At 46.0% G+C, this 14,804-nt stretch overlaps 1 protein-coding gene across 3 annotated transcripts; it reads left to right on the forward strand.

The window, feature by feature from the left end:
• The first annotated feature begins 21 nt into the window (after positions 1–21).
• LOC8040944 (peptide-N(4)-(N-acetyl-beta-glucosaminyl)asparagine amidase) lies at positions 22–10,279 on the forward strand. Of its 3 annotated transcripts, none has more exons than XM_042294069.1 (5): positions 42–203; positions 562–1,692; positions 3,428–3,623; positions 6,149–6,205; positions 8,292–10,279. In XM_042294069.1, exons 2-5 carry the CDS (start codon positions 571–573, stop codon positions 8,480–8,482), a joined length of 1,566 nt encoding a protein of 521 aa, XP_042150003.1. In that variant the 5' UTR covers positions 42–203; positions 562–570; the 3' UTR covers positions 8,483–10,279. The 3 variants fall into 3 exon arrangements, with proteins under 3 accessions (XP_040063910.2, XP_042150003.1, XP_042150004.1); XM_042294070.1 differs by lacking the exon at positions 42–203 and adding an exon at positions 237–493; XM_040207976.3 differs by lacking the exon at positions 6,149–6,205 and having other exon boundaries at positions 22–203.
• Positions 10,280–14,804: the final 4,525 nt, after the last annotated feature.

The raw sequence follows: 14,804 nt of genomic DNA on the forward strand, positions 1-14,804 counted from the left end.
CTGAACGAACGCACCCTTTGTATCAGCTTGTTTCCGTCGCTTCTGCGGGCCTTCGTGTGTTGTGTAGAGGTAGGAGATTTGCACAAGGCTAAAAAGATTCTAAAAGAAATAACATATCGAAACCGGCGCTCTGCCTTCTTGTTTACCATCAACGGGGGCAGGTCCAATACATCAGAGCAGTCGTTCACACTGTCCTGACCTCGGTAAGTGGTCAATTTGTGTTTGAATAAGTGGGCGTCAGTTAGTTCGTGTTTTCATCTCTTGAGCGGGTTCGGTGATACTGCTGACGTGTAGCTTTTCTCGACTTAACTAATCATCTTCTATTCCTACAATCGCAGATGTCCGGAAACTGGTAAGCGCAAACAAAAACGGACACGAAGAACGCTGGTCTGGGTCCCCTTTTTCGTGTTCGTCTTTGTTTGCGCTTACAAATTTCTTGAGCAACGTGCACCGATTCGCCCAAGAAGTCTCGTTAAATCACAGACGTGTAGAGGTTTTGTATACGCGATTATTGACATCGTAGGCCCCGGCTTCAAGGGCCTCAAATTTCTATCGTTACAGGCGCCAGTCATGGAAACCTCAACACAGGACCTCTACTCCCACATCAAAACGAACTCGTCGCGCGTGCTCATCTACGAGAGGGTAGACCTACAGCGCAAAGCGCTAGATTGCATACCCGTGTCGGAACTCTACCTCAAAGCACAGCTCGCATTGACCGACTACTCCGATCAGAACACAAACCGTGACGAGAGCCACCCCGGCCCAAGCCTCCATGACTTTCTCCTCCTCGAGCTGCTTCATTGGTTCAAGAAGTCCTTCTTCCACTGGGTAGACACACTCGACTGCAGCTACTGTCACGCACCTACCAAGATGGCCGGCCGCGCGGAGCCGACGCCAGAGGAACGCCAAGGTGACGCTTCCCGCGTGGAACTGCACGCCTGCTCGCGCTGTCCAAACCAAGAGAGATTTCCGAGGTACAACCATCCTGGAAAGCTCCTGGAGACCCGGCGAGGCCGCTGCGGCGAATGGGCCAACTGCTTCACCCTCTGCTGCCGAGCGCTGGACTTTGACGCGCGCTACGTGCTCGACTGGACCGACCACGTCTGGACCGAGGTGTTTTCATACTCGCAGAAGCGCTGGCTCCACTGTGACCCCTGCGAGGCGGTTTGCGACGTGCCACTCATCTACGAAGCCGGCTGGGGCAAGAAGCTCTCGTACGTCATCGCCTTCTCCAAGGACGAGGTGCAAGACGTCACGTGGAGGTACACGTCCAGGTTTGCAGAGACGCTGAGTCGGAGGACGCTCTACGCCGAGGGAGAGCTCATTCGGGTGCTGCTGACGGTCACCAGACAGTTGCAGGCACACCTGCCGGAGGGACTCAGGAACAGAATGATGCTGAAGAGAATACTGGAGCTGTCGGAATTTCTGATCCCGGCAAAGGCCACCGACAGCGAACATCACGGGAGGACTTCGGGTTCGCTGCAGTGGAGGCTGCAACGTGGGGAGATGGGAGCTTCCTCGAGCAGTGTTGAGCCCTTTGTTTACAGACTTACAAACTCGAGGTGCAGGAACGTGGTGTTCAGGTACTCTGCGTCGAGGGACGAGTACTTTATACTTGAAGACGGAGTGCAAATGATGCACTTTTCGGGCTGGGCAAAAGGTGCCTTTAGCGCATTCAGGATGTTTCGAAAGGTTGGCAAATTTTTTCTGCTTTGAGGGGTTGGCATCCTGCTGATTGTCAGGACAAGGGTTAAGTAGGTGAAAGACAGTTGCACTATTCGGTACTGTTAGTGCAAACATTACATTGGCATTTTTTAACATTTTAATTTCAAAGGACATGGCAAGCACCAATTCTTTTTGCCGAGGTTATGTCTCTAATGAGCACTTCCCATGACACAAGTAGTTTTGGTGACAGCCTTTGGATTCTAAAAGCAAAACAGAGGAAATATGCTGATTGCTTTTTTGCACTATTACTGTCTCGCTATGAACATGGCACTATAGCAACATGGCACTTGCTATGAACAAGGAAAAGTTAACCGCACATAATAATCATATAAGGGGTCATCTGAAAACTGCTTATTCAAGCTGACTCTGAGGCAGCAAAATAGCAAGTATTGACTTAAAGCTGATCTACGAAATATAGGGACCTACTTTTCCGCAGGGTGGGAAAATCTTCCCCACCCTTTCCATTTCCCCTCTTCCACTGCTATTTGGGTGGGACTCTTTTTGTCACTGCATCTTGGGGCTGGATGATTCACTGCTTATCCAACCCCAAGATGCAGCAACAAAAGGAGTGTCCCCACTGTCAAGAGGGCAGTGGGAGGGGGGAAATGGGGAAGAGTATTTTCTACCCTGAGAAAATGGTTTTGTTGGTTGGGCTTAAAAATTTAAGGCCTAGGAGAAAGCATGGCAATCAACAGACCATGCCACATTATAAAGACACTTGTAGCATTGTTGATTATATAAAAAAGAGCAATGAACACCGTTGGTAGCATCTACTAATCGCAATATTATTTTGGGATAAAAAAAACAATGTTACTCGCTGTGTACTTAGCAGGGGCACCTTAAAATAGAGATGTAATGCCTAAAAAACAAGTTTACAAGAAGGCAACATTTTTTTTTTAGTAATTTAAAACGAAGCTTTCAAAATTTTCAGGCATATTTTTTCTCTGCTGTTTTGCAGTTTTGGTCTTGGTTTAGTTTTCTGAAGACAAACTATTGCAGGGCTTTCCTATTGCCACAGACCTTACTGAGGCATCTGTTGTCCCTAAGCAAGCGTGCACCAAAAAGCACAACCAAGAAAAAAAAAAAAAAAAGGCTTCCAGAAAGAAGCTGATCTTTTTTTCTGGACATTTAAAATCTCCCAAGAATTTTACGTCCCTACTTGGAACGTGGATAACCTAGTGCATCTGAACTTAGACGTGTCCTGCTAATGTTAATTTCCTCCCATTTAAACAAGTAATCATCCTTGTGTCATTTTCTGGTATCTCAGAAAGGTAAAGCAGAACTGCAAGGTCACCTCAAATGTAAAGTGATGTAAAATTCCCAGAAATTTAACATTTTTCCAGATGTGTAAGATATTACAATTTTCCTGAAACTTTGCTTTTCTCCAGAAATACACAATTTTGCATTTTACAAGAGCTGTCAGTTTTTACAATTTTTGAGAAATGTACAGTTCCACAATTTTTTAGAGATGTAAAACCTTGCAATTTTCCCTATATCGAAGTTCCAGTAATCTTACATTTTTCAAGCTCTGCAAGATTTCAGTTTTCTAGAGATGCAATATTTCCTGAAGTACAACAATCTTCCAGACAAAAGCAGACAACCTAGCGCGTCTTGCAAACTGGGACATGTCCTGCTAATATTGATTTCTTCCCGACTAGAGAGGTGATAATCCTTGTATCCTTCTCTGGAATCTCTGTGGCAGGAAGAGCAGGACTGGAAGATGACGTACCTGGCGAGGAGGGAAGACGCCGCGGAAGGCTCCATCTCCTGGAAGCTGGACTTCTCCCCCGGGAATGCCGTCAAGAAGCTGGAGGTGAAGTGCGAGAGCACAACCTACGAGGACGGCAAGGTGGAGTGGCACCTGGCGAGCGAGAGCAAAACCATTCTCCTCGATGATGGTATGTTTCCTGATAAATTCTTTTTGCCTGCCGTCTACAAAATCCAAACCAAATTTGACCTTCGTGTTTATACCGCATAAGGTTGCGCGTCTGCCTTCGAGGTGCGGTGATGCTGGTTTACGTCGTAGATGAGAAATTGAGGCAGCGCAGTATGACTGCTCGCCTGGTGTCTTTAACGTGCTTACGCAATAGTGATACGCGACCGCACGCTGATACAATCCTCATCCGGATTGAACCGGGCAGGGGTGGAGACTAAACTTGGGTTCTGCAGCCGGAGCTACAAACCCTTTTTTCTGCTTGCAAACGCAAGTCATCTCTTGGCTCCCAAGAGACTCCCAGAAGCTCCGTTTCAGCAGGCCTTCCAAGCCTGTTGATGGGAAAGTTCCTGGGACGACGAAGCTCTGTGGAAATCATGAAGTTGGGAATTTAGCGAGGTCCTCGTGTTGTGCTATTCAACATGTAAGAGGAGATCGGTCCTCTTACAGGTGTAGTAAAAAAATCTCGTGACAAATGTCCCGCCAACCGGTCCTTTAACCACTCGGAGAACCGGGCGTAAAGTATTCCATGAATGTTAAAGAAGCGGTGCTATGGTGGAGATTGTTCTCCCTCTGATTTGGCTGGAAGTTTGCGGGGAGCTAAACTGCCAAAAATGCATCTTTCCGGCGCTTTTTTTAAAAAAACGGTCTACAGTGACTGACGGGATGAGAACAGCAGGGAGTTCCTTCGGGGCACTAATCTACACGGCGGGACGAACAGACCAGGACATTGCCGCCTGCTGCGATTGGCCAGCTCCGCACCGCTGATTAATCGCAGCAGGCGGCAATGACTCGGTCCCGCTGCATAGGCTACGGCCACTGTTGTGCCGCATCCAGTGCAAGCTTCCTACATTCGATAATGCTTTGGCATTTTGCACGATTGTTGAGTGCGCATGCACAGCCAAAGCACAATGGGAGGCGACAAGCGTGTGCTGGAAGCCGGGCATTTGAAAGAGACGCCCTGCTGTTCTCGTTTTGTCAGTTACTATGCGGAGCGCAAGGTCCCCTGCTTCCTTTGCAAGGGCTGCGGTGACATCAGAATGCCGAGCTCTACTTGAATCAGATTGAAGGATAGTGGGTCGACCTCAGGCAGCCTACTTTGAGGTCTGCCCACTATCATTCAATCTAACCCAGTCAGAGCTCGGTGTTCTGAAGTCACCACAAACCTTGCAAAAGAAGCAGACGAACTTGCTCTTTGCATATCTCACGGTTTGATCTTGCAGTACAAATTTCTGGGGTACAAGAAAACAGCAGACTTCAAGTCACATTTGTTTGTTTGCATCTAAGTTTCAGTTACCCTCACAGGTATTTGTATAAAACACATTGAGGAGTGTAGGGGAGTTACATACCTTTGCTTCCGGGAACCAGTGCTCAAAGGGAACCCAATGCCCGTCCCACCACGCAGCCAACGGCTACCAGCAAGGACGGTCCCCACGCTGAGTTTGCCAACGCCATACCAACAATGATGATCCTGGTATCCAACAGTGTTTATTGGGAAACGGGAGTCCCCAACGAGACACCGCGGTCAAGCAAGCTGTGGACTGGATCCACAGCGCCCGCCGACTTGAGAGCCAAAGGGGATCGCGAGCGGAGTCATCACCAGTGGGCCGAGCTCATGCCGCTACCCGTCGTCGCAGGAGTTTTGGTCATATATCTCAGCAGACGGGCGTCCACTCGCAGGAAGGGACGCCGACCGTAAGGGCCATGGGAAACACTAGCGTTCAGTCATCACCGATCGGACGAGCTTGCGCCTCAACTCGACCCATCGCTCGGAGCAGGCACGTAGCCAGGGCCCGGCCCCCCCTCCCCGAAATCTTCCATTTTGCTGGGACCTCATCTCCCCCCTCCCCCTCATAAAGCATTTTGTCACGGGCAGCCCCCCCCCCCCTCCCCCCCGAAACAAAATCCTGGCTACGTGCCTGGCTCGGAGTCCAATCCAGGACTCCACGACCAGTCGGGCGTTCCTTCCTCTGAGTGAACGGCCGTCTGCCGGAAGCTCTGGCCCAAACTCCTGCGGCGACTGGTAGCGGTGTGAGCTCGGCACACCGGCGATGACTCAGCTCGCTGTTGGAAACCGGGATCATCACTGTTGGCAAACCCAGCACGGCAACCGCCCTTGCTGGCAGCCGTCGGTATGTAATTCCCACAGGAGATGAAGGGTGCAGAACAGGACGTGGATGTGATATCCTTAGTATGGATTTTAGTTGAGCTAGTTGGTACATACTGCTGGCAATCGGGTCAGCTGAACACTGAAATACAACACAGAGAAAAGGACTGGACAAACACACTGCTGACTAACAACTGACTTTTACTTGATCCTCTTCCCAGCCTAGGCATTTTCTTCTTCCTCCGACGGCACATTAAACACAATCCAAAAATCTTTGGCCTACCACTCAAAGGGGTATGGCAAACCGCAGATATTGTCGGTCTTTTTTGTGAGCCGTAATCGACGAGGTGCTCACGCAATCTTCTGTTTCTTCACTGGCCAAGGCCTCCAGTACTTCATGTGCGAAGGAGTTCTTGTTCCTATGAAGGACGGTTATGCTGGTGAGCTCTGCATCAAATCCATAGGTCCGGCATTGAGCTGACTGATGTCTTGCTGACGTACTCTTTACAGACACTGCATGCTCTCTTGCTCTTTCGTTTATACATCAGCCAGTTTGGCTGATGTAGCCCCTTCTGCAAGAGAGGGGAATATGATACACGACCCTTGTTTCGCATGGTGCATAATGTGTTCTATGGGCTGTGTCAGATATCTTGCTGGTCACATCCTTTGTTGACCCTGCGGCACACGGAGAGCGTCACATGGACAAAATCTTTCATTTTTAATTTTTTTTATTTTTTGTGTTTGTCAACAGACCAATGGTGCTTTTTCCCAATTGACCTTTTTCAAGAGTCAATCTATCCACCCTGTCCAGAGCCAAACCTGATGCTCTAATGGCCAACATTACTAGATCAGAGTTAGTTTACAAGCTTCCTAGAATGCCTGATGTCGTTTCGTGGCCATCTACTCGGTGGTGCTCACTAAGCTATCAGCCCGCCCTACGGACAGAAGTGGCAGAAATGGTGGAAAGTTGGCTTCACATTACCTGTGGCGGAAAGTAATTTTATTGTGGTTTTTATGGTTAATGTAAAGTTTGTGCAAAAAAAGCCATGCGTAAACTCCTCCTTTGCCCGTGGAGGCATTGTCGCTAAGGGCGCTATAAGGCCATACCGTATCGCGTGCAGGCAGCAGAGAAGAACCGTTTTCGAATGTCACTCTTCTGTGGAGCTTTTCAACTGATAGATCTAGAAATGTGGCTGATGGCAGCATTACACAGCCTCTGTACACCGGGCAAGGTGAACGTCTTTGAAAGCATAATGCCAAAAGAGGAAATTTATTCTAACTTGGTCCTTATCGTCCCCTAAGATTCACGAAGTCAAGGGTGCTTGATTTGGGTGATCTTAAAAATATTAGAGCTTTTGAGACTGAAATTTAGGGATAATGAATGATTTCACATTAGAAACCACTAATAAATGGCACTGCATCATTTTCTTTGCGAAAAATGGGATGTATATATTGTTAAATCTTACTTTAAACATGAGCAGAAATCAAAATTGAAACTCGGGCTCCGTTTGGAAAGATTGGCCTCGGGCCGCCAAGAACATGGCCGTCATGTTATACGAGATGTCACGTGATCCTCTGTGCAATGACGGGCGGGATTGGGGCGGGCACGTGCCAGGCGCAAGTGTCTTCTGCACCACACTCTTCACCAAGTTTTGGTGTCTACGACATTCGACGACGTCTGCACAACTGCCGCATCAGTTTGCTCGCATAAGGTGAACAAAACTCCGAGAGACAATATAATCACAAACGGTGAGGCGACGATGGCAGTTCTGATGCAGAAAACGGCGGTAACTGCCGGACGGCTCCCAAGAAGCACGCTGAGCAGGCACATTACGCTGAGCGCCAAGAGGAAGCGTTGCTGACGTCACCCGTCGCGCTTGCCCGGAAAAATAAAAACAAACAAAAAGGGGAAATGGTGATGACGCTTAGCTCAATGTTGACTACGCCAACGCATTAGCCTTGACCGCGCTGTAGGTTGCGCCTCAATTCGTCCGATAGCGTCAGCCAACTTTGGCAACTTGGCGCATTCCAAAGCTTGCCGGATTGTTTAAGAAACATTTAGAAAGAAAAGAACTAGGTCATAATATTTGACGTGTGGCTTTGCTAGGTGATACGGAAGAGGTCTGCATTGTATTTTAAGAACAAAATGAAGTGGAGTTGCCCTTTAACTGGGGACTTCCATGATCAGAAAATATTGGCAAAACGGGGATTTTTTTTGGTCCCCATTTTGCCAATGTTTTTTGGTATCGTACGCTTTTGCCCGTGTGATAAAAAGAGTATGCGTTTGAAGACGCGCTCCCAAAGACCAACTGAAGAGCGACGCGTCTGTGGATGCGCGCCTTCCAAGCTGCTGCGAACATTGATGTGTTCTAAAGGTGTGCTCCCCAGTCAATGTGTTACGAAGGGTCAATTCAGTTTAATCAAGTAAAGGGTTTATACACTTTGGTGAAACCATAACTTGGCTGATGATGAGGATAATTTAATATATGCCTGTTTAGATCATGCTCATTGCCTTCTCTTTTCCAGGAAAGAAGACGCATACCGTGACATGCCTGAAAGGGGCCCAGGCACTCTGCCTCAAGGCACGGGTTAGCGGCGGACGAGGTTCCAACGCCTGGCAGCATGCACAGCTCTTTAGGCAGCCATTGGATGGCCAGCAGTTTGCCTTGGAGTTGGCTGTCACACTCACAAGTGAACACCTGCACTTAGAAGAGTGAACTCTTGTTAGGATGTGGCGAATTTCTGGGTGTCATCTATCAAAGAACTTTAGATTGTCTTATGATATGATCGTCAAAAGTGGCAGTATGTCTGTGAGTTGTCATAGCTTCTTTGGCATGCAACATCAGTGGTGGCCAAAAAAAGAATTTTAAGCATTGGCCACCATTTCTTTTTTTTTCATACTATCTTCCTGTTAATCTTAAGAGCCATCACAAGCATCTTACATGACTAAAAATTTTGGATAGATGGTGTCATATCTAAGTAGTAAGGTGTATTGCTCAAAGCAAGCTATGCTTTTTTACGCACTCATTATTTTGTGAAGGTGATGAAAATGGAACTTTTTATAAGAAAACAAATATGGAGGGGACTCCAAAGCAAGCCTGTGCCTTTTCACAGCTATTTGACCCCCTTGGTGCTGTAAAAAGCCACATTTGTACATGTTCCAATCAGCAGCTTGCGAAAGCTCTGAATTCAAGCTGAAAAGTCTCGAAGATTAAACCAATGGGCCTGCGTTCGCTTGTTCAATAACAGTTGCTGTGAAAACGACATGCTGGTGGTTGCAACTTTTGGAGAAACTCCAAAGTGCCTATGTGCAGGAATGAACCAAGCTTTTTTATGGCACTAAGAGTGTTGCTTTCCTCTCAGGTTTTGATGTCCTAATAATGATACTGATATAATAATTTATATGGGAAGTCCCCTGCTTTTTGAGTTTTTGGGTGAATGAGTCAAACTCATGGTGAAAATGTTACTGTAGTATTTTTCTTAGGTTGCACGAAGTGGTTTGTCTAAAACTAAGGGGTCAACCACTGACGCAGATTATTCTTACTCATTTGTAGTATTTTTAAATACTTGCTTTCCTTTGTCATGTTTTTATTACATTTAGAGTTGACACACTGCACTTTCGTCAACGAGCACAGATGCAGATTGCTTTGCTGAGACAAATTGCTCTCCAAGGTCAATCCTGTCCTGCTCACATGCATGATTTGGTTTCAATCAGTACTTCTAGATTGGTCTGCAAAAGTGATTAATCAAAGTAGTACTGCTTTTTTTAAAATCTTCCATTAACTTTTATGCACATATGCCAGTTTTTGTGATTATTTGGAAGCAACCCATGTGTAAACAGGGCAATTATAGTATTGAACTACTGCAGCATTCAGGTTATTGCAGAGACCATTTTGCATTTCTAAGTTGTACTTTCCCTTTGTTTCGTACATATTCATTTACTCTTTTTTTTTTTACATTGGGCTTTCACAAATTTATTACTATGGAGTAACAAAACCACAATCACCTGAAGCCTGATGCATGACAGTCAGACATGATAAGTTTTTCTGAGCTCTTAAAATCCTAGCACCCGAATGAGCTTTCGAATTCAACTCCAAGAAACAAAACAAAAAACTAAAAGCATTTTTTAGCTTATTAAATTAGACAAAGAATTAAGGCCTTGAAAAAGTGGAAATCTACAGAATGATAAATTATTGTACTGTGCTTGGAATATAATCCGCTTTCAGTTGCAAACATGGTGCTCTTGGCCGTCATTCACTGACAAGCAGCTTTCTGATTATTCAGGACATGTTGAGCAGCATGCATATTTGTGCCGAGAAGTGGCAGCATGTGGCCAATTCATTTCGATGTGAACGCTAATATAGAAGCTTGGAAGTCTGCATACTCTGCAAGTGTCTTGCAATTCTGGGATGAGCCAAATAGCAGATGCTTAGTAGAAAACATTCTGCTGATTGTTTGCTACAAACACTGCAATACCCTCATGGTGTAATACGCCAAAACAACAGGGACAGACAAAACGAAGGTAGAACTAGACAGGACGCGGCGTAACTTTCAACTGAATTGTTTATTTAGAAGACAGAATTTAGGAAAAATATAATATAAAAGCAGGCACACGTGGCAGAACAACAGATAAGGTCCAAAAACACACCCCCCTCAAATGCCAGTGTCATTGGTTCTTCAAATAGTAGAATTCTTTATCAGTCAATGACAAAGAGGGAGCGCTTATGCAAGTATTGTCGTGGTGGGACCTAATCCGGAAAGCTTCATGAATTTCTCTTGCCGTTTTTGTTTTATAATGGCCCATGACACAGGTGTCACCAAAGATGGGGCTGCACTTTTCAGAGTTGGGCCCGCAATCGCAACGGTCACAATGAACCGCTAAGTGGCCAGACGGGGACTGTCTGATCGCCAACGCATGCTCTCTGACCCTATCATTAATGCATCTCCCCGTCTGGCCCACGTACACCTTACCACATGACAAGGGGATTTTATATGTGACACTGGTAGCGCACTCGCGGAACTTGGTGACATGTCGTTTTTTGCATGACTCTCGTGTCACATCCGATTCGTCTCCTAATCGGCTTATCCTCTTACAGAGCGAAGAAAGTTTGTTCGGTGCTGAAAAAACGACTGGTACGTCAAAGCGATGGGCCACCTTCTTCAGATTGTGGGACATCTTATGTATGTACGGTAGGACAACAGGCCTACCTACTCTCTTAGGAGCCCTTTCGCACACTGCTTCCTTCGAGGGAGAGCTGTTTGTGCAGAAACGTGGTATCTGCATCGGTTCCGCTGTAGCACCGGTACTGTGTGACATTTTTCTTGCAAATTGCGACAAGCGTATCTCTGAAAAAATTCAGCAAAAGGAACATGTAAAATTTTTTCGTTACGTAGACGATTATTTGGTGTGTGTTTCCCGCCCTGTAATTGCGGATGATCAAGCAATCACCGGTTTCTTAAAATTGTTCGCAAGCTGCGCTTTCGGCTTAAAATTCACCCACGAGACGTCGGTCTGTGGTCGGCTGCAGTTTTTGGATCTTGGGATATATTTCGGAGCGGAGCACACCTGCTGGGCGTATGAGCCCCGTTCCAAGAAAGGAATGCTTCCATTCAGCTCGGCGCATTCCAAGTTAGTGAAGAGGGGCATTGCTTCATCTTGCCTAAGGGCTGCGCTATAGAAATCATGCCCCCACAGGATGAACAACAGTTTTCATTCTCAACTCAGCAGACTTGAAGCGGCAGGGTACCCCCGTCATGTTCTTCGAGATGTTTCAGAGACCTTAGCAAAAAAGATGAGAAAAGACAACAGCGCAGTGTGCGAAAGGGCTCCTAAGAGAGTAGGTAGGCCTGTTGTCCTACCGTACATACATAAGATGTCCCACAATCTGAAGAAGGTGGCCCATCGCTTTGACGTACCAGTCGTTTTTTCAGCACCGAACAAACTTTCTTCGCTCTGTAAGAGGATAAGCCGATTAGGAGACGAATCGGATGTGACACGAGAGTCATGCAAAAAACGACATGTCACCAAGTTCCGCGAGTGCGCTACCAGTGTCACGTATAAAATCCCCTTGTCATGTGGTAAGGTGTACGTGGGCCAGACGGGGAGATGCATTAATGATAGGGTCAGAGAGCATGCGTTGGCGATCAGACAGTCCCCGTCTGGCCACTTAGCGGTTCATTGTGACCGTTGCGATTGCGGGCCCAACTCTGAAAAGTGCAGCCCCATCTTTGGTGACACCTGTGTCATGGGCCATTATAAAACAAAAACGGCAAGAGAAATTCATGAAGCTTTCCGGATTAGGTCCCACCACGACAATACTTGCATAAGCGCTCCCTCTTTGTCATTGACTGATAAAGAATTCTACTATTTGAAGAACCAATGACACTGGCATTTGAGGGGGGTGTGTTTTTGGACCTTATCTGTTGTTCTGCCACGTGTGCCTGCTTTTATATTATATTTTTCCTAAATTCTGTCTTCTAAATAAACAATTCAGTTGAAAGTTACGCCGCGTCCTGTCTAGTTCTACCTTCGTTGTGTCTGTCCCTGTTGTTTTGGCGTATTACACCATGATGCAAAACCAACTAGCCCAACTAGCCATCCTCATGCAATACCCTGTTGAATAAAGGGGGCACTTAGTGATAATCTTGCAAGCCTTCTGTATCGGAGTTTGCCATCAAAAGGCTTCCAATAAAAGGGGTGCATGCTTCTGAAGTAATGAAATGTGTGGAATTTACATGTGATTGTTGCCTTATAAATTACCATTTTATAAGGACGACTTTCTGGGGTGCTCCCCAATAGAGGAGGGCACCTGCCGGTGTTTTTTCGGTGCTCAAGATGTGCGCATGCACACGCTGCTGTACCTTTGATTGCATCGCCATGGAAGTTTTCGAGTAGCATACCCAGACATTGGTATCTGTTGTTCCTTCCAAGATCCAAAACAATTTTTATGGAACTTAATTAAATGAATGTTATAATAAAGTGCAGAAATTGCCTCTGGAAGCTAGGTTGTTCCTCATTCAAAAGTTCAAAATGCTGAACCAAGAGGGTAGACATTCCCTTGGCACTCCCCCGGTCATCTTTCCTGTATTAAAACTATGCTTTAGAAGATATTTTTACTTGAATAAAAGACTTTGATCGAAAACGAAACCAAAATAAATGACTGGTATCGCTTTATTGGCACGAAATATGATCCCAGCCGAAATATTATTGTCAAAGTGAAGCCGCTTACTCCATTAAAACTGATTTTAAAGATACAACCAGCTGCTCTTTAGTGGGCAACAAGCGGGTTAGCTTTTAATCAAGCAACACTGGCGTAGCACCCCTGTGACGTCACGTCGCAGTGGGGCTGCGGTTGATTGGTTGTACCGTGTACCGCAGCACCAAGTAGACATCACGTCGCGGCTGCACGGCTGATGATCAGTGTTCCCATCCCTCTAGCAGATAATTTCGGTTTTGCCGTAGACGCCTGAAACCAAACTTTCAAGCCGTGATATTTATAAAAACTATGCACAGTATCAAAAAAAAAAAAAAAAGTTATACATTGTAATTCAGGGACACTGCTTCAGCAGTGAAAACAGTTGTAATCCCAAACTAAAAAAATATTACCGGAGTCGCCCTTTAAGGAACTGAGTCCGTTACAAAATGTTGAAACAAGATAATATTGTAAGGAAAAAAAAAGAAAGGTATCCAGTGGGCCTCTGGGGCACTCTGGCATCCGAGCGCAATTCCTGCAAGATTTAAACAAATGAGACAGCTTGTGACGAGTCGATGTCACTTTGCAGTGTGACAAAAATCTAGCAGAGTAAAAACTGTGTTGATACTACTCTTTGAAAGTTAGCTTGCATTCTGTATCTTTCTCAAATGTGGCAAACAAACATTACTTGAGCCTCTGAACTGTTGAATTTATGCAAAGCACTGATGCATACAGGAACACAGGAAAAGGGCACCAACAAAACGTTTTAGATGTCTGCGAGTGCCGAGCTTGTTATACTAATATAACTCGGCACTTGCTCCAATTTAAAACATATTTGGCTGTTTCTGTTGAGGTCTGACTAGGGCTAGGGTGGTTTGGCTGGTGGTCAGATTGAAATTATGCGACTTGCTAGATTCCAAGCCTTAAGGCCCAATCACACACTTGCAACCTCTTAGAACCGAGTGCCTTGGAACCTCTTAATGTCTCTTACGACGAGAGGACACACTGGTGCCATCCATTGGGTAGCAGTGTAAACTTGGCAGTATGGGATATTTTCTATTTCTCTTGGGCATCCTTCTTTCTTTTTTGGCTCAAAAAACTTTTGTCTACGTTATAAACGAGCCTTTCTCATAGGTATTATGCACATTTGACCTCGGAAATCCCGTTAAACCTTTGCTCTTGTGAAATGCAGTTCCAGGGCTACCACATGAATGGTGCCAGCGTGCCAATGTGTTCTCTCGTCCTAAGAAATTTTAAGAGGTTTCAATAGATTTTGTCTCTCTCTGTCGTACTCAGTTACCAAGTGTGTGAAGGGCCTTTACACTTTTGCAAATGCCACTAAAGTTAAGGCATTGGACACAGCTAAAGTGTGGCTAGTCTTGGCTCTTCGTGCTAAGCTCCATGGAGGCTTACGATTTTATTAACCCTTTGAGTGACAGGTTTTTTAGGGGCAAAGCTCCTTAGGGGCTAGGCATTTTATTTATTTATTTATTTATTTTCAAAATACTGCCAATCCCCATTGAGGGATTATAGCAGGTATGGTACAAATAAAAATAACGTAGGCATGTCCGTATGTCCGTCGGGTGCTCGTGAGCACGTGCTTTCGTGCTCGTGTAGGGAAAAAAAAAAACCGCATCTCCACGTGGTGAATGGTGTTGATTGGGGCGAAGCTCTGGTGGTGCTTGTCTGCGTAGACGCTGAGCCGCAGCATGCCGAGCCTTTCGTTCGTTTTCATCCATGTCAGAAAGAGGATGTGTGGTATGGAACGTGGTTATATACGCATTTGACCGCAGCGCGACATGGATGAAAACGAACGAAAGGCTCGGCATGTTGCGGCTCAGCGTCT

The sequence above is a fragment of the Ixodes scapularis genome, unplaced genomic scaffold (genome assembly GCF_016920785.2).
Source record: "Ixodes scapularis isolate PalLabHiFi unplaced genomic scaffold, ASM1692078v2 PGA_scaffold5__190_contigs__length_132052651, whole genome shotgun sequence".
Lineage (NCBI taxonomy): Eukaryota > Metazoa > Arthropoda > Arachnida > Ixodida > Ixodidae > Ixodes > Ixodes scapularis.

Coding starts and splice junctions, on each gene's coding strand:
- LOC8040944 (XM_042294069.1), top strand. CDS start 571: ATGGAAACCTCAACACAGGACCTCTACTCCCACATCAAAACGAACTCG. Junction 1,693..3,427: donor CATTCAGGATGTTTCGAAAG/GTTGGCAAATTT, acceptor TCTCTGTGGCAG/GAAGAGCAGGACTGGAAGAT. Junction 3,624..6,148: donor AACCATTCTCCTCGATGATG/GTATGTTTCCTG, acceptor TCACTGGCCAAG/GCCTCCAGTACTTCATGTGC.